The sequence below is a fragment of the Aplidium turbinatum genome, chromosome 15 (assembly GCF_918807975.1).
Source record: "Aplidium turbinatum chromosome 15, kaAplTurb1.1, whole genome shotgun sequence".
Taxonomy (NCBI): Eukaryota; Metazoa; Chordata; class Ascidiacea; order Aplousobranchia; family Polyclinidae; genus Aplidium; species Aplidium turbinatum.
The window spans coordinates 8,746,669-8,767,295 of NC_137486.1; the positions used below are offsets into that span (position 1 = coordinate 8,746,669).

Genomic DNA, 20,627 nt, shown 5'->3' on the forward strand with positions numbered 1-20,627 from the left:
GACATATTTTTGGCGTGTTTAGCCAGAGATTGGGTATGTACGTCGAGCACAATTTACGAAATTTTAACGTAAAATATGTAAGACTTTTCAATTGCAACCTGGAGGTAGTCTCATAAAGCAGTCGTTGGTATTTTTTATATTGCAGGACCTGCCGCCATTAGCCATACTTTACCTGCAAATTTAAACTTGGCGAAAAACAAAACGAATTAAAATTTAACTTTGCACATCAGATGAACAGCTTATAACGTAGAATCCACAAAAGTCTTTGATAATTTTAAAGTGAATAAACAATTGCACCAAAAGTGGCATACCAAATAATGAGACTACCTGCAGGGTACAGGTGCGCAAGAAAAAAGGGTACAGTTGCAAAGTCTTATATATTACAATATTAATGCGTAAATTGTGCTCAACATACCTAACTATGGCTGAACACTGAACTGACAAAAATATGTCCAGGTGTAAATATTGCTTTGTTTGCATACTTCTAGAAACGGAAAAATGACAAGTTTGTTATGGTTATGATGTAACAATTAAGATTCTTAGACATTTTCCCACATAGCCACATATTCGGCCGTGATCAGGGTTATATGAAAAATCAAAACCTCCACTCAGCTTCAGTACACTTGCCTTCAAGTTGAAAGTAGTCAGCTGCTTCTAGCAATGAAATAGCATTTTCCTCTGTGATTACAATTTTTGCAGTATAAAAATAATCGATAAACGCTTTCACTGCGTCTGCAGAAAACTTCTCAAGATTAATAGCCTCATTGTACTTTTCCTTCATCTGAAAAAAAAATGCATTAGTCAATTTACAAAAACGAAAAACAAAAAATTAGCCACAAAAATGTAGAATTTTTTTTATAGAAGACTTGATCTATGAAGTCAAATGGATCTTTGAATATTAAATGCACGAAAATGATCAAGCGGCAATTGTCTTAGGATCTCCAAAACCGTGAAAGCTTCAAAACGTATCCATAAGTTACTTCGCTCCAAACACATACTGTACAGAGTACACTATCCTGTGCTCTCTGCATTGCAAGCACCCATATCCCAGTGAATTGACACCACAAGAGAAATTTTAGCCAGGACACATAAAAAATATGTCAACAGCCATTGACCCAAAGCTTACCTCACATTTAAATAATTTTTTGAAATAGTCAGAGAGCCCCCCAAGAAGACATCGGTGGACTCGGAACTGTTCTCCCTGAACTTGTAACGTCGCATCACAAAACGAATCTTCTGCATTTCGGTCTCTGGAAATGAAAACGCGTATCTGAAAATTAAAGACTTGCGCTTATCTTGCAAAATTTGAACTTAAATAGTAAATATGAAACTCAATTGAAACGTTTTCGTTACAAAAATGTTCAAGTTTTCTTCTTAAATTATTACAGGAAAGTCTTGGAGACCAATTTTTTTCAGTCACAGCTCTAACGTCTATAAGTAAATTATTTAGGAATCATCTGTTCACAAAACTTCAAATCTAAGTAGGCATTATCTCTATAAACACTTACTTATTCAAAACTTCTAGTACACTTTTGTCATGCTTTCCATAAAACGTTTTGGATCCCATCATCTTTTCAATTTTTATGACAAACTTTAAAATTCAAGAGTGAAATTTCCAACTGAAAACTGCTCTTAATAATAATTAACAATGAATCTGCGACCACAAAAAGTAACTGGTTAAAGAAGAATATTTTTCAATAAGCATGAATCATACAACCAGCTTATGAGCTTATGTATAATTTCTAAAGCACAAGATGTGAGCCAAGTCTATGAAAGCTAAGCAACAACTAAAGTAGTTCCCAAACTTTTTGTAAACATTGACCGGTTTTAAAGCATGCGGTCTAGAGATCGCAGCATTTCTGAAACTGATTCTGAGTGAAACTTTTTCAAAATTACTCTAAAATATAGAGTTAGTGCTTAAGTACTATTTCCCAATACCAGTGCATTTACGGACTTTAACGACTCCACAGACCTCTGATTGGAGAATCACTGCATAAAACTATACCTTTCTCGTTTGAGTCTCACGAAAATTATTGAAAGTCTATTCTTTTACCCTCCCATGTTGTCGATAGTTTCTTAGACTTGGAGACAGAGAAAGAACTCATTCTTATTGCATCATCAAAACTACATAAAGCTTCGGCTTTATTTGTTGGTCGGAGTTTAGTAGTCTATAGTATACACTATACAATAGGGTGGCTCGTTTTTGAACTTTTTTTTTAATTCTCTCGGGGTAGTAGGGAAATGGTGCCAATGAGTGAGAAAACAATCATGACAAAATTTGAGATTCGTAACAAATTGTCTTTAGCCTCCTCATGGGGACCAAAAATCGAAAAATGGGGTCAAAAACGCAATTTTTTTCAAAAATATTTTTAGTTTGGGTAGATACAATATTGTTTAGATATAATATATCTAAATAACCTAAAATAAAAAACTGAAGTCATTTGAACTATTCCTTCAGCTTCCTCACAGCTTCTGAAAATTTTCATTTTGCTGAAAATTTCGCATTTTTGTTTGTGGTTACATAACTACAAACTTCGTCAGTGACGTAAATTCAAATAAAAGACGTCACTTTTTCCTACCAAATTAACTCAATTTTATTAAAAAATAACGCAACAGCTCAGGGCAGGTCTATAAAGAGAAATACAATGACTTTTTATAGTTGGCAAAATGTCTAACGCAATTATGTATCATGTAACCACCCAGGAATAGGTCAAATGACTCCAATTTTTTTTCTTAGGCTAATTAGATATATCTAAACAATATTGTATCTACCCAAAGTAAAAATATTTTTGAAAAAAAATGCGTTTTGACCCCATTTTTCGATTTTTGGGCCCCATGAGGAGGCCGAAGACAATTTTTTACGAATCTCAAATTTTGTCATGAGCGTTTTCTCACTCATTGGCACCATTTCCCCACTACCCCGAGAGAATTTAAAAAAAAAGTTCAAAAACGAGCCACCCTACTATACAATATAGGCTACATAATACATATACAGTACAACTCGGTTAATCCGGATTCGGTTAATCCGGATCTTCGCCTTATCCGGATGAAACTGGAAGTACAAATGATTTGTAATCTTTTTCTTGAGAAACAGCTTCGGATTATCCGGATTATTTAATCCGGATCTTCGTCTATTCCGGACAAAAGTTGCGCTTTCTCTATCGCTTTATCCGGATTTTCCCCGACAGTTTTGCCATTTTATGCTAAAACGTAACGTGGCTTATTGGAGAAATTTCTTATCTATTGTTCCATTAATGTGACGCAATAAATTATTGCGGATTTCTTTTTTTCATGAACAGTAATCCCCCCTAACGCAAAATTCGTGCGCAAATGCCCAAACTCGTACTGTAACTTGAAAAGATGTCGGTGGAATTTTCGGCGGTATGTCGGTGATGTTATCCAATAGAAGACTTTGTTTGATTTTTTGTAAGTTTTCCAAAGAAACTCGTCTTCTGTAACTGTTTTCAAAAGTTTTGAGTGACTACAGATTATTCCGACACGCATGTCTGAAGATATTTTTGCCAGTGTGTTCTTGCATTAGACGCAGAGTCTACAAATACATTCGTTTTACATGCATACTGCATTTCAAAAGAATTCTATCGCTAATATGGTGATCACGCGTCTCGGAATTGACAGATGACCACACTAGTGCGTTCAATTTCGGTGATTTTTACCGATACCCTTCTATCTAGGTAACGTCAGGCTTGATAGAACCGTCATCGGTTAATCCGGATCTTCGCCTAATCCGGATGGAATCGCCGGTCAAATCGAATCCGGATTAACCGAGTTCTACTGTACTTCATTATCAAAGTTCACAAAAAATGGAAACTTATTAGTAACTTCTTATGCCTGAAGTGGAATTAAAATGACTCCAGTGCTATATATTTTTGTTGATTAACAACCTTATTTATTAGGCAACGCCAACAGCCTGGTGAGGTTTGGACGAATAAGCAGTTGATAGTGTTACAAAATAGTGTACTAGACAAAGTTCTCGTGTTGACTTAGAGCGAACGTAATCTGACTTAGACTACCAATTTAATTGGACTAAGCTAACTTATACGTACTAAGATAAAAAACTATGGATATGCTGTCTCTCTCTTTGAATGATTAGACTACAATGTCATTAATCATCGATTCTATTTCGTCCCTCAACTACATAACCACAGCTATTCAAGCAGTTCAATTCGACTAAAAAGAAATTTAAAAACATTTCAGCATTTGAGTCCGACCTGAATTTGGTAATCATTAACATAATGTTCATCAAACATCGCTAAACGTTTACCTGTAGTTGACAATAGCGTTTCTACAGGAAAAATTGAAAGATCAAACATTTGTTTTGAAAGTTAAACTGGTTGTCAGCTAAATAATGCATATTTTTTTTTCACGTTACAGCAAAATAAATAATCTAAAAAAATTAAATTATTAGTTTACAGGACAGTGGAAAATAATGTATTTTACTCACCTTATCTTTTTGGTGGACAAAACCAGAAGCTTATGGGGGAAAGCAAAAGATTGACTTGTATTCTAAATGCAAGAACTTGTGCAACAACAGTCAGAAGAAAGTTAGCAAATTATTCATCATACCATAAAAACATTTCTGCAGAAAACAATTAAAAGTTGATAGCACGTGCCTAAAGTTAAATCTAATGCAACTTTTTAACGACAAAAGTCATTGTAAATCAGTGCCAAGAATATTGCTAAAACATTAATGCAAACTTGCTTAAAAAAACTGAGATTTCAAAACTGTGTCTAGTCAATGATTGTGTTTGATAATGATAACAGACTGTTTCGAAATAAGATGCAATTTTCACAAAACGTTTTAATTCCAGATATCTTTTGCGTAAACAAACAAAACTTAACGTTATAGTTTAGAAAACAAAGATGCAAAACCAATCACCACTATAGCCCTACCACACAAATTTTCTCTCCAGTTTAAGTAAAAACACATTTGGTAAGCAAAAGTAGCTTAAGCCACGGATCAACAAAAAGTAAACTTGAATCCCATTTACCCGTTAAACATAATAAAAGCACAAATGGAGATATAGCAGGTATCTTGTTGTGTCAATGCCACCCATCCAACAAGTTCTGTCGTTACGAATTTAAATTTTTTGTACGTTAGTTGGGGTATGTCTGACGTAAAAAAGTCATCGATTCTATTAAAGTACTGACAACATTTGCATCTTTTCAACCTCATTGGACACAAAACAAGTTTGATTTGGTAGAAATCGGTTTCTAACTAAGAAAATAACAAATAACCACCAAAAGTCAATAACAACTATTTCTGTACATCCTCACATAGTTCACTTATCCACCATGCAAACTACCGCTAGCAAATCAGTCCTGTTTATATTAATTCTGAAAACATTGAATTAATGTAAAAGAGGATTGATTCGCTGGCTGGTTGCACGTTAGAGTTTTGATCGATTGGCGAAGTTCTAGTGAATGCAAAGAAAGGTCGATTTAAGAATTAGCAAAAGCGCAGCAACACACACAATACATACGACTAGAACAAAAAAACGTGCCTGCAGTTGTCCATGCTAATAAAAGGTTTAGTTTGAAGAAAAACATACAACGTACAAGGTGACGGTGTCCGACGTTTTTTTCGTAAAGTTTTTCGTAAAACAATTGTTCGTAAGCAATTGTTCGTAAAATCAATTCTTCGTAAAGCAATTCTTCGGGCATGCAATTGACCGTAATACTAATTGTTCGTAAACAAATGTTCATAAAAGTTAGGCTACAGCTTTAAAAAAAAAAAAAAACAGTTACAATTGTTTACGAACAATCAATTAGGGTAGCCTATATGCTAGAGATGTGCTAATTGTGCTTAAAGACGTGCTGTACCTGTAGAGTGTAGACGAGCAGACAGAGTGTAGAGTCCCTGATTCAGAATGGCATTACTGCTATGATGGCGTCCTCAGTGGCCTTCCGAAAACTAATAATAGCATTGAAGGATGGCACAGAGGGTTCATGTTCCAGGTATCTGCAAATCATCCAGATATTTGGAAGTTCATATCTGCAATCAAGCGAGAGCAAAACCTAAATGAGGCTCGCATTGCACAGTATGTCAGTGGCCAGGCAGGACCCCCTCCAAAGAAGAAGTACAAGGACAGTGCAGAAAGACTAACTAGAGTCATCCGAACTTGGCGTCAAGACTTTCAAGATGATGAAATTTGTGATTACTTGCGTGGAATTGCACACAATACTTCATACTAAACTTGGCTCGTGGACAATTTGTACGAAGTTACTCAAAGTAGTATTGGTAGTGTAAGCAAAGAATTGCTAAACACAGACAATTGTTGTATTCCAATAAATAACAAAAAATGCGCTTTTTCGTTGTGCTTATTTCTTTGTGTCGTCGTAACTTGGTTATTCAGGAAAATTTGCATTACGCACCTTCATCGGAAATTGCAAGACAAACCTTGCTGTAGCGAAAAATTGTTCACGAACAATTCACCTATCACCTGTTTACGAACAATTCACCTATACGAAGAATTGATGTATACGAAGAATTGCTTTACGAAGAATTGATTTTACGAACAACTGTTTACGAACAATTCACCTATAACCCAAGGTGACACCACTTCAATTGCAAGAGTGCTGCCTGCGAGTGCGGCGAAGTGCAGACGGCAGGATATATTATCAAGCACTGCCGCTCTACAGACCTCTCCACTGTATAGAGGGCCTAGTTTTGATTAACGAAGACACCAGACAGTGGCTAACCAACGGTAACGGATGTCACTATGTTTAATGACAATGCAAGAAAAAAAGACTTCGATTGACTTCGTAGCAAATGCTAACAACAAACATGCAAAAACGTGTTTCAATACTTCAGGAAAGTCAGAAAATAAACATGATCAACAATCTGTGGATCCGGCATAAGAAACTACAACACAAGAAATCCTGTCATAGGGTTTGGACATATCATCTTCATGCACTCAACGACGCGAAAAAGGGTGTCATCTACCCAAAGAGAAATCAAACATTTCAAGCTTTCTAAGTTACGTAATGTAACACAAAACAACAAAACTAATTTTTACAGAAGTAACAGTTGTCAGCACAGACTTTACATTAATAAGATTTTATTCAATGATAAATTGAGACTACTCAGAACATGTATAAAGCGTCCCAATAAATAAGGAATTTGAATGGCTTCATGAAAACATGTAAACTTGCACTTTACCACATAATATTGCGCTTGGTTTTAAAGGAAAAAACTAGGTTTAATGACATCATATGAAACGATCGTATGATGTGTTTGAAAGAAGAATTTCATAAATTTGGATGAGTTGAGTATTGAGTACATTGCTTTGTTCTGAACGAGACTCATCATTGAAACAGATTTAGAAACAATCAAGCTTTGCAAATGAAGCTTAAAACATTAAAGCAGAGTTGAAATCAAGTCTATATAGTTGCTTGAAAGAAAAACAAAATGAAGCAAAGGTAATCATCGGCACAACAGTTTAATTGTTAAAAGAGGTGGAAAAATTAATTTAAGCGTACAAACCGCTACCACTTAAAAATGTGATTGCAGAAACACATTTCTTCAGCCGAAACCACTAATCAATTCACTAAGCTACCGGGATTTATGTTTCAACGCTTGCGGGGTTTATTTTTTCTTCCTTTCTTATTAGAGGATTCAGTTTGGCTGCTTGTCACTTCTTGTCCCATCGAAGCTGAAGGAAGCTCAAACTCTGGCTCTTTCATTTTTGGCTGTTCTTCCTTTTTTAAACCCTCCGATTTTTGCTCTTGCCTTTTTGGCTTTTGCTTTTTCTCCGATTTATGAGACGTAGGTAAGAATGCAGGCGCTTCCGGGTCGAGGGCTGATGCATCTTTCTTATTCTCTTGCTTTGATAACGTTTCTTTTTGATTGGGTTCTTCAATCCTTTCTGATCTTTTAGGAGTATTAACAGTTTCTTTGCTTTCGCCGTTCTTTTCAGACGCTTTCTTTGCATTTGCAGATGGACCACTCGAGCGATTCGAACCCTTCAGTGTAACTGACGTTTGATCAAAATCAGGAGGGACGCCAAACCTTATCAGTCGGTCTGAAACGTCAAAAGCAGTTTTAAAAAATCCAACTGACCCATTGTATGCAGGCCTCGAATATCCGGCGGTCATGACCTCCGGAATGACCTCGAATGTCTGCCGAAGCCGACTCATTGGTCGGTCATAAATGACCGCCGCAAAATTCTTGACAAAAATAGAGCTAATGCAGCAAAAATATATTTTAAATTTGAAGTGTTACAATTGCTTGTTTAACGCGAACAAATACGGAGCTGAAACAATAATAGTACAGGCAATTGCTTATAGATCACATTAGAGTAGCGTGGTTAACGGGATGATGGCAAAAGTAGCCATTTTTACGTCATTTCAACGCCTTGCAATGTTGTCTTGAAAGAAAGTTGTCTGAACTTTTCGGCAGGATATGTATTCTAATTTTAACAATGAGGATTATTGCGTTACATTGATCGTTTGTTAAAAAGAAACGTCACAGAGAAGCAAGTCTCAGCTGGGTATGTGGCAACCTAATTCACGCTGATACTGATAGAAATAGAATTTCTGCACAGAAGGGAGGGTGTTGACGTTCACGATCCCGTGCCGGCAGTAATCGCTTGGCACAACGATTCTATAACGCGAAAACCACGGAATAAGTGATCGTAGTTGCTTTTGTAATAAGGAAATTTGGATTGTTGTTTTCAATTGTGTTTATTGCGTCATTACACGACTGTCATTAACGCACTGATTTATTTGCAAGCAATCTGCTCCAGTATACTTCAGGGTCGGTGAATTAAGCTATCAACCATTGCAGAGTTATTCTGTTGTACAAAATCTTCTTCTACAAACACGACTACACAATACTGTAGTGTGATTTTGTGCAAAATCCACATGCAAAAAATATGTCCGGTTGAGATATTAAATGTCCGCTAAAAGGGCCAGTCCGGTAGGACATGCTTGACCGCCGGAAAAAAATACAAATTTCGAGGCCTGGTATGTGTTCAATATTAAATGCTTTAACGTGGAACTTAACTTCAAACAGACACTTAAAAAGCAAAAAAACAAATTTTATTGTATTAGTGCCACACTGCCGATATGTTTTCCAGTCTTCCAATTTATCACAGGCGAGATATCAGTCTTTCACTTATATACCTAACTAAGACAGGCATTACTAAAGTTGGGACAAACTTCGGCTGCCCTAGCTACACTCATGGCAAACTAAGATGCACACTTTTCGGACAGTCAAAACAAAAAGCTCTGTCTTTAAAGCATAAAAGCAATCTACACCTTATGTTGTTTAAAAATTAAAACAAGCAAAAAATAAAAATTGTGCATCCAAAGGGTTCATACATGGTCGAAGAGATACAACGCGGCTGAAAAACTTTGGATGAACTCTTCCTTTTTCATCTCCTTCGCTGAGAATCACATTGTTGCTCGACACAAAGAACTTCAGGCCAGCTGGGAATAAACAGAACGTTGCTTGTATTCAATGTCACGAATACAAACTTGGTAATCAATTCAAATGTGAATATGACGTGAAATGAAGGATCAGTGTAGTCAAAGAACACATTCCGCATTGGCAATTTGACCCGGAGAGAGCAAAAAAGGAGGAGTGTGCCAATTGCTTGAAACCACTGGAGCTTCCAGGTTTCAATAACTGCATTCATGTCAATAGTTATACGTGTTCTAATCTAAACGTTACAACAACGGTAGTAACTGGAGCGTCAAAATTAGTTTGTGACCGCCCTGATAAATCGTATTATCACCGAAACATCTTTTATGATGTAAGATTACAATTCACAAGTTAAGGTGTGAAAGGTTTGCTAGTTTTGCTACGCTTACTACCTTATCGTTATGGGTAATAACCCATTTTACTACATACAAACCTACCTTTCATCGCTTTCGCTAAGTCAATTTCAATCGCTACTTCTGAACTTTTCCTCATTCCGCTGATGACGTCACGGTCGTCTGGCATTCCAATCGCGAAGTGGATGTGGTTCCTCTAAAAAGGAAAGCATTAAACACAACATGCTCAAACAGCACATCAGTCGTGTTTTGCATGGATTCAACGTCTGCAAACGTTGGATTAATATAAAAATAGATTGAATTGCGGTCTGGGATAAGATCACAGTAGCCAATTTGACACAATGCAACCACTCACAGCTCAAAGCAAAAATTATTCTAACAAGTTTCTAAATATGAAATTGAAGCCAAACCTTCATCCTGTTGAGACCTCCGACTTTAATTTGCTCCCAAGCGTCATGATATGTTCCGTGAAACACGTTGGGGTAATCCTCGGGTTTTCTTATTGGCGTCAACTCCAAACTCTCCACCTGTTAAACGAAGTCGGACGTTACATGCGTGATCCTTGTTTCTAACATAAACTGCAAAACTTCAATCGTACACTTGCTTTTTTTTAATTTTGACGATTCGTCAGAGCACAGGACTGGGGAACTGTGTTCCGAAAGCAAGTGCAATTCGTTATTACCACAGCGAACTTGCAGCATCAGACTAAACCAGGTCGTTAATATCTACATTGAGAAGTATGTTATGTTTATTCCACATCAAGGAACAGAAAATGAATTCGAATATATTCAAATCTAAGCAAAAATATTGAGTTTAAAAACAGATACCTAACAAATAATACTTTACCAATAAAAGCTTTGTCAGATTACAATCGGTTGTATAACTGTCGCACCTGCACTGTATGCCCTTGTGTAGCTTTTATGAACCATTTAGAGTTAACTTCCTTCAATTCAAATCGTTTCTTGTCATTGCTTTCAACAATGTGTTTGATCCAGTCAAACGATACAATTCCGCATATTGATTTGAACCTTTGATCATTGAGAATATCATCCACACCAACATAACCCTCTGCAAAGAGATGACTTTTTTAATGATTAAATCGTCATAATACGGGTCTTCGGAAACGAGGGTCTTTTCTAATTTTACAAGCCCATGTTAACAATGGTCCTTGGACCACAACGAGGTCCAAGAAGTTGCCGAAGCAAATAACGAACAAACACAGGGACACGCAAATTGTGTTGATACATATTGAAGAAACTAATGCAATGGTTTCAATTAAGCCATATAAGCGAACTACCGAGGATAAAAAGTGCTGCAATTGTAATCTGGCATTTAGCGAAAAATGATCAGCCAGCACTACACGTAGGTTCTCTGCCTTGAAATCACCATTTGCTCAAAAGTTAAAAACAAGCTCACGCTAAGGACAGAAAAAAGTGCAAAATAAATGAAAATTAGCGTCTCGTGATGTTCAGGCTAGCATTCACCTGAAGCCCTGATAATTGAAAGTTTCACTTATGTTGTACACGTTGCTTACTCTTAATGCACTAAACTGACCTGCATTCATTTTTAACCACTTGTACTTTCCATGGCGAACAATTCGCACAATCTCTTTAGACAGTTCCACATCAGTGGGAGGCTGCACATGTGAGTAGTCACGCTCTGTCTTTCTGTTTTGTTGATGGTGGTCGCCTGCATGACCTTGCTGTTGGAAATTCCCAGAGTTTCCTGATGAATAATGAGTTTCATGGTTATGTTCACTGCCCCTTCCTTGACCAGAATATGGGCGATTTTGATTCCTTTGGTTATCCCATGACCCTTGAACTCTTCCGCCAAAACCTCTTCCACGCCCACGGTAGTTATTGCCGTGAAAATTGTTATCGTAATCACGATTTTTACCACCCCTGTAGTTGCTTTGGTTTCTGTTGTCATGCTGAAAATGATTCCTGTTCTCACGTGGATGACGATTCCCTTTGTTTTCGTATCCATTGAATGGTTTCTGGCCTCTTGAACTGGAATCTGCGTGGCTGGGGCTGATGTCACTTGTGCCGTTGTTAGGTTTCTTATCATCAGTATGCTCAAACGAGCGGTGAGTTGCATCAGTTTTGGAATCCCAGTGATCGGTTTGTTGGTTGGAAAATGCTTTTTTACCATCGCTTTCCACCTTATCAACTACTTCAACTGTTGAAACATCCCCTGAAGCCGATTCCGATGTCGCGTCCTACAAGAAAAAAACATCTGCAACGAATATTTGGCAATGCTGCCACACAGGCCTACTTTGGAGATCTCGGCTAGGAAGAAAAAATGCTGAAGCATCAAATTAGCACTAAGTGTCGAACATAGAAATGTGAGGCTCGCAAACTTAAAATCAATCTCCATTCATGATGATGTTTACTAGCTATGTTTTATCGCAATCATGCTTTACTTAAAAACAAGTGACAAGTATAAAGCGTTCTTAAGTTGGAGAGGTTCTAACAACAAAGTTAAGAGATTAAATTGATGAAAAGTTCATTTTTGAAACCAGTTTTGATATCAAACATACCTTTATCACTGCCATAAAACTGCTGCCAGAAATGTAGAAACAACGTAGTGTCATTTTACTTGCACGATTGTTATAATTTGAATACACGCAAAGTCGCAAACATTTAAAAAATAAAGTTATAAAAAAAACAAAAAGCAACTTATTAAATTCAGTTGCGTGACTGCAACAAACTATTACACTTTAAGCAGCATAATTTTTTTTAGAATTTGTGTGTAACAACATTATCTTGTTCATTTAGAACATGTCAGTTCAACATACATACCTTTTTCTCAACATCTCTTGATTTAGTTGATTTCGCAATTTCAGTTGCAGCCATAGAGGAATCATTTCCAACAGTTGCGGCATCTGATACAATCCTTGTGTCAGTGAAACGCTCGGGCGGAGCTTCCTTTTCTACATCAGCAGGGAGACTCGTTTGATCAAAACCGGGAAGATTGATAGGTTTATTCACTTGTGGTTGTACCTGTTTCTCCTCAATATTGTTTGAAAAATCATCATAACTTGCTTGGGCTGAAGAAATGTCAGTATTTTGTTGCATTTCACCCACTTTAGATGAAACATTAGGCTGAGCAGGTTTTTCCAAACTTTCTGACACCAGTAGTGGCAATTCATTTTCTTCTACTTCGCGGGTGTTCTCAAAACTGTGGATATTTTCATCATCCTTGATTTCAGTAGGTTTTTCATGTGATGCAGGAAGTGTGCTCTCTGCAATTCTCAACTTGGTGACACCATCAATAACGTCCTCTTGTTTAGGTTTTGAAGTGATTTTGGCTTCATCGGTGCAGCTTTGTGGAGGCGTATTCTGTTCTGGAATCTGACTGGACACAGCTTGGTCAGAGGTTGATGTTTGCTAGCAAAACAAATGATATGTAGTGAGATTATGTGACACACGACGAAGAAGAAGCGTGATTGAAGGACAGTCTAACAACTCCACACCCTAACCTTAACTATCTTAAAGCAGTCATTCGAAGAGAATTCTGGAATCTCGATACCAATAAAGTGAAGAGACGTTGTTCATGGTTTCACCAGAGAATACCCAAAATTATCAAAGCGAAGGGCCATCAAATTAAATAATTGTGTTACATAGATTGTAAGGATTACACTAATAATGTTAAAATGACAATTTTACCTTTTCATCCTTGAAATCAGGAAATTAAAAAAAAAATGCAATCAGTCACAATTTAGCTGCAGGACCCTGCATGTCTGGTCAATATCATGCTTCCCAATAGTGAAATATTCATTGATAGGAAAGAACCATTAGCCTATTAGGGAACACCAAATTCTGATGTCGGAATAGCCCGTTTCGGTGAGTCCGATCCCTTAACTGGGGATTTTTTCATTTTTTTTTTAATTATTGGGTACCGTAGCCTAACTATCATTGCCGTTTTAGGGTTATGGGTTTGGGGTTAGAGGTTAGAAACGCACCGAATCGGACTTACCGAATAGTAGCAGACCCTTCTGATGTGACTGACCTGACATGAGACAACTGATCGCAACCAACCTGACGCAAAGACATCTTACTGAGAGACTACTTAATGTGAATCTTATTTATTCTTGCTTGTGCAGATATTTCATGCAATTCACATTTTACATATTAAGCATACAGGTATGCCAACACAATTCGTATTTTGAACGCAAAGTTAACTGTCTATGCCAAGTAAAACCTTTTGTTTTCGCTTAAACCTTTCTAATTTGAAATGTGCATGGCTACTGATCGAAAAGTATGCCTTTAGAGCTTAAAGCTGTAAACTGACCTGATACAGCCAAAACGTTTTGTTATATATAAGTAACATTCAAGTTCTGGAATAAAGAAAATTGTAAAAAGCTATTATTTTTTGACAATGTATTACTCAATATCTGGGCCCATTGTTGCACCATTTTGTACAACTAGTAAACAATGCTTTGATATATATATATACATTAACAATCACACCTTTTTATTTTTCATGTGTGATAATAGGCTAAGTTATTGACTTCATTAGGCTACTGCACAATAATAATCAAACACAAATTTAAATTCCAAGTTTTCTGAAATCTAGAGGGAGCCACTTCAGAGGAGGTAAAGAGGCACAGCACATATGCAACTCTGGAGCCGCAGGTTACTGGCCCCTGGCCTACAACTTACAAATATTCAACAGAAATTCTACTGCAAAAGGCAACAAAAATTTTATTGCCTTTTGCCACGACCTACATGTGTGAGACAGCATTTTCAGCTCTTACTAACATGAAGACAAAATACAGGTCCAGACTTTCCGTGGACCCTGACTTACGAGTTTGCCATTCACAAATAACTCTGATATAATTAATGACTTATGCAATAAGAAGCAATCCCATCCATCCCATTGATGTTGTCAGTTTTTTTTAAATAAACAAAATTCGGTTTTATTCATTTTTACCTTTGTATTGAGGGTCCACAAATAAACAGATTCACAAATAGAGGACTAGAGGTCCGTAGCCCAAAAAAGTTTGGGAAACCCTGGGCTAAACGAAGCAATAATTATCAACTTCTGGAAACAATGTGATGAAAGAATATGAAAAATGGTGTGTTTTTTGTCCATAAAAATGCATTTCCTGCACTCCCATTTTGATTGTTTTTGATCCTAGTATGGGTGATTGGTGGAAGCAGAAAACGTGGTGAAAGGTTTCATCTTATGTGGAAAAAAAATATCAAGGGCGATTTGGATTTGCAACATGAAAGAAGATTTGGATTTGCAATTTGCAACAAGGGTGGATTTGCAACATGAAAGAGGGGGTGTATGGTCGCCTTGGTCGGTAATACGAGAAGAGTAATCAGTGCATAGACACAAGTCACACAAATGTGATCACTTTTGAAGTGTTTTCATTTTTGCAGAATGCATGTATGACTTATATTTGCATAATATTTCTTTGTGTTTGCATGCTTATATACTCGTTTAATAAAAAACTATGCTGATAAATACAGAAAATCTTTGAGCAAAACTAACAATCAGAAAAAGTGACATTTTATCAAAAGTAAGGACACTTCAGATTTTTTTTTGCTCTTTTGGTGATTAGTTTGAAGTAACAGAACACAATACATAAATATTTTACTGCAACTAAAACTTTTGCGAAATTTTGTTACTTGGTGAATAGGAAAAATTTTGACCTCTTTAAAATATCATTTTTTAAACAATGATTCATGAATTTGTACTACATTACGAAATATATCTTGGTTTCTTTTTGCACAATATTATCCACATCACTAAAATGTTCGATATTTAATTTTTGTCTCTCTCGTTCATTTGAACTGCCATAAAATGAACTAAATAGGCTACATACTTCAAGCAAGGCATTAAATTTTTCAATAGTAAAAATCAGTGTTGTACGCGTCATTGAAATAATTTGACGGCGTCAGCGTCAGCGCAAATTGCCTGAAAACTTTACGGCGTAAAGGACTGCGTAAGCTCTTAAAGAAATTGACGGCGTCAGCGCTAATTTCTAGCGTTATTTTTTGCCAGCGTCTCATAAAACGGAAATATTTCAACCAAGTTCAGGCTAACAATAGCTATAAATAAAGAGCAGGTATTATGTTTTGAGACTGTATTGTAATTAGCTGCTCAGCCTATTAGTTATTTCCTTGCAGAAAAACAAGCATTTCAAAACGTTTGTCTGACAATCTGCTGCGTTTGGGACGCATATTCAGGAGCGCCGGAGCGATTTTTGACTGGATGGGCAGGAGTATGAAAAAAGGGCACTTTTGTTGTTGAAAGGCCAATTTTTTTTGTAAGTTTTAAGATAAGATATAGCGATAATGTTCATCTATCAGCTCATTATCGAGTAATGATACAAGCGTCCGCTATACAAAGAACAATGGCACGGAAGGGCATCATGCTATTTTATAATGATGTAATATAACTTACTGTGATGGAGAACTTTGTGTCGTGAATATTATTTTGAGGCAAAAATAGAACATTATAATTAGGCTAAAAGGGAATAGCATAAATTGTTATATTGCAAAGTGTGCGGGAGCTTACATGACCTTAAAAGGGCGGAATGGCCCGTTTCGGCGAGTCCGATTCGGCGAGTCCGATTCGACTAGTCCGATTCGGCGAGTTCCCTATTCGGCGAGAGCCTTTTTCGGCGAGTGCCCTATTCGGCGAGTTTTTGAAATTTTTAAAAGGAAATTATCGGGTACCGTAGCCTAATTACAATTGCCGTTTTTACATCGTTTTAACGTCGCTAAACGTTGCAATCATGCAGAAAGGAATAAAAATAAAATGTTTGAACTATTAAATTAAAATTCGTCATGTCAGTTCAGTTATTTTTATTTTTGACCATCATATCAAAAACAATACACGTCAACATAGCAAAGGTAGAAGCGACAAAACGCGAACGTTAAAACGTGCTTGAATTCGTCATGTCAGTTCAGTTATTTTTATTTTTGACCATTATATCAAAAACAATTCACGTCAACATAGCAAAGGTAGAAGCGACAAAACGCGAACGTTAAAACGTGCTTGAATTCGTCATGTCACTTCAGTTGTTTTTATTTCTGATCATGATATCAAAAACAATTCACGTCAACATAGCAAAGGTGTAGAAAAAGGTAGAAGCGACAAAACGCGAACGTTAAAACGTGCTTGTGACCGAAGTAAGTTATTGAGTTGAAAGAAATTTGGCAAGGTTGCATCACCTTCAGAAAAATTTAAGATATGAAGGAAAAATAAAACAAAGAAAATGTTAGAAAAAAAATAATGTTTATGTCTATAAGTTAGTACTTTTGAATAGTTAAAATCATAGGCGCCTAACTATTTTTTTGGCCGTGGGGGCGAAAGCGTGTTTCATCAGCAGCAACGTAAATTCAGCGAAATGTCACGCAGATGGATGACGTAATTATGTCGTCACACTGGGATTGCTTTTATTGCCACACTCGGAGTTATCGCTACGTTCGACCTGCCGTTAATTATTATAAACAAAGCTCGACCAAAACACATGCTATGCGTCTGCGTTGGCTAGCGGTTGATGGACTGCGACTCTTTAAGCTAAGCACAAGATAAAGTTTAGCAACGAACTAGATTTATTAGCATGAAACAAGAGACGAAAAGGTTTACTAAAAGGTATACTGTAAATGGAATGAAAATACTAACTTGATCATATGCTTGAAAATATACCTGTTGAAAGCAAAATCATTCATGTTTACATCAATTCAACAGCACGTCACCTTTAATAAATTTAAAAGTTGCTGACATCAGTAAACAGTCCTTGAAAAACAGTTACAGAGAGACGTTTGATTAAGTTTTCGACTTGACATTGCTCCCTTTTCACTACAATATCGCAACTTATGGCTGATCAGCTTTCAAGTTTCAATTCGCTGTAATACGCCCGTTTTCCCGTTTTCGTGTTGCAGATGAAACAAAAGATGCGCATATTCCCCGCCTTTGATCGGGTTTCCATGGCAACGGACGTGTGTGCGCCATGCAGTTTGCGCGAGTCCGTTGTTGTGTTGATTATGCGGCGTGTGCGCAATGCGGTTTGTACCAGCCCTTGTTGCGTTGGTTGGTGGTAACCTCGGGCCGAGACTTCAAGTTCATTTTCACAGCAACCGATTCACTGCCGCGACAATTCTCTGCAGAGGTTTCGACTTTCGAAAGCGACAGCGAGGCTGTTTGCAAGCGCAAGTTAAACGCACGCTGCGTCAACGTAGCAAATTATGTTGTTTTTGGGTGCATTCAACATCTGATGACATTGAATCGACGCAAAATGGTAAATTTTGCTATGTCACAGGCAGCAAAATCAGTCATTTTTTTGTCTGGGGTGGGATTGTAGCATCGCTACTGGTTCTAGTGATTATTTACTGCGAAGCTGTTGCGGTTTGCATTTAAAAATGTTTTCCTGCTACCGATCGCTAGTTCATCTATTGTTTTACGTATCAATGCCGCATAAAAAGTTGCTCCCACGCGGAAATATGCGTGGGGGCCTGGTCCCCACGGCTTAGGCGCCTATGGTTAAAATGATTAGTTTGGATCAACAAATGTGTGACCTACACTCCTACAGCTTAGATTGAAAGGAAATTATCGGTTAGGCTACGGTACCGTAGCCTAGTTATCCCGACCAGCAAAAATTTGTTCCAAGAACCCAGTTAGCCTAACAGTTCATTTTTACATTGTAGTAACAGAATGAAAAGGTTAACCAAGTGTGTGGCCTATCGTTTTAACGTCGCTAAACGTTGAAATCGTGTAGAAAAGGGTGCTTAGGATACGTTGAAACTGAGAAACATTCACAGAAGCCCTACGATACGTTGCATTTTTAAGATAATGTATTCAGACGTTGAATCAATGTACAAATGAAATGTTATGCTAAATGGGTTCTTGGAACAAATCGTAGGGCTTCTGTGAATGTTTCTCAGTTTCAAAGTATCCTAGTCAGCAAAAGCTCCCTTTTCTACACGATTTCAACGTTTAGCGACGTTAACACGATAGGCCACACATTTGTTTAGCCTTTTCATTCTGTTACTACAATGTAAAAATGAACTGTGTTCTTGGAACAAATTTTTGCTGGTCGGGATAACTAGGCTACGGTACCCGATAACTTCCTTTCAATCCAAGCTGTAGGCCACACATTTGTTGGTCCAAACTAATCATTTTAACTATTCAAAAGTACTAACTTATAGACATAAACATGATCTTTTTTTTTTTTTGTAACAATTTCTTTGTTTCATTTTCCCTTCATATCTTAAATTTTTCTGAAAGTGTTGCGACCGTGCCAAATTTCTTTCAACTCAATAACTTACTTCGGTCACAAGCACGTTTTAACGTTCGCGTTTTGTCGCTTCTACCTTTTTCTACACCTTTGCTATGTTGACGTGTATTGTTTTTGATATCATGATCAGAAATAAAAACAACTGAACTGACATGACGAATTCAAGCACGTTTAAACGATCGCGTTTTGTCGCTTCTACCTTTGCTATGTTGACGTGTATTGTTTTTCATATGATGGTCAGAAATAAAAACAACTAAACTGACATGAAGAATTTTAATTTAATAGTTCAAACATTTTCTTTTTATTCCTTTCTGCACGATTTCAACGTTTAGCGACGTTAAAACGATGTAAAAACGGCAATTATAATTAGGCTACGGTACCCGATAATTTCCTTTCAAAAACTCGCCGAATAGGGCACTCGCCAAAAAGGGCTCTCGCCGAAAAGGGCTCTCGCCGAATAGGGAACTCGCCGAATCGGACTAGTCGAATCGGACTCGCCGAATCGGACTCGCCGAATAGTAGCAGACCCTTAAAAGGGCACCATTGCCCCCTCTTCCTTCCCCATCCACAGAAATTTGAGGGCAGGGCGGCATCCGCTCCCCTTGCTCTTGAAATAAAGTATATTCAACGTCCGCGATGCCATTCATGGATTTTTCGTTTTCTGTCTCTGATCCCTCGTTCTCAATACATGGGTGATCACCATTTGGCGAACTTCTTCCGCATGTATTCCAGGAAGCCATTTCAACCAACGCAAAAGCCGGTAATTCGGATGAGTCGCGCTGGCCAGAATACTTTGTGAAACTCTTATTATGAAACGAGATTTTCCATGAAAACAAAAAATGACGCTTAGCGCTTGACGCTTAAAATCGGCAAAATAGTTGACGGCGCTATCACTTCCGTCAACTGAAAAATAAATTGACAGCGCTAGCCTCAGTGTCAACAAAAAGTTGACGCCGTCAAATGACGCCGTCAAATTGACGGCGTCAACGTACAACACTGGTAAAAATGCATAATCAGGTTTAAACTACTGTAGATGAGACCAACCGATAAAATACTTCAACAATTTCACGAAGATAAATCAAAATAAACAACCAGGTCAACAGCTTTTTTCTTATTTAAATATGAGAAAACAATCATGGGCTATATTGTACGCCCACAGTTAATGTTTTAGCTTGGGCTAAAAATTAATGTGCTATTAAAACTAAATATTCTTGGACATGAAAAACAAACTAACAATCTAATATTTCTACCTCATTTATTTGCTCTTTCCCCTTCTTTCTTCTTCTTTTTGATTTTTTAACAGGAGCAGGAGCTGTATATCCTGGAATATTTCTCGAAGACATCATACAAGGATAGACAATGCAACAAATATAAGTAGGTCTCTTTTTCAAAAAAAAGATGTCAATTAAAATTATACATATCTTTGGGTAGTGTTCTTTTTCATTACATCTTGCAAACTCCACTTTTATATTATATATTTATAATTAAATAAACATGATTTTCAGTAGTATCATAATAGAATGTTACACACATTCCATGTACATTTTTAGACTAAAGGTACAGTGCACTATCA

The 20,627-nt window shown here is 37.0% G+C and overlaps 1 protein-coding gene across 1 annotated transcript; it reads right to left on the reverse strand.

Moving 5' to 3' along the window:
- Positions 1–633: 633 nt before the first annotated feature.
- On the reverse strand, positions 634–20,430 carry LOC145784619 (uncharacterized). The gene is made up of 11 exons (XM_082596484.1): positions 20,305–20,430; positions 12,600–13,187; positions 11,353–12,016; positions 10,691–10,866; positions 10,209–10,325; positions 9,883–9,994; positions 9,343–9,450; positions 4,463–8,042; positions 1,509–1,654; positions 1,127–1,250; positions 634–781 (listed from the first exon to the last, which is right to left on the reverse strand). Exons 1-8 carry the CDS (start codon positions 20,398–20,400, stop codon positions 7,591–7,593), a joined length of 2,313 nt encoding a protein of 770 aa, XP_082452610.1. The 5' UTR covers positions 20,401–20,430; the 3' UTR covers positions 634–781; positions 1,127–1,250; positions 1,509–1,654; positions 4,463–7,590.
- Positions 20,431–20,627: the final 197 nt, after the last annotated feature.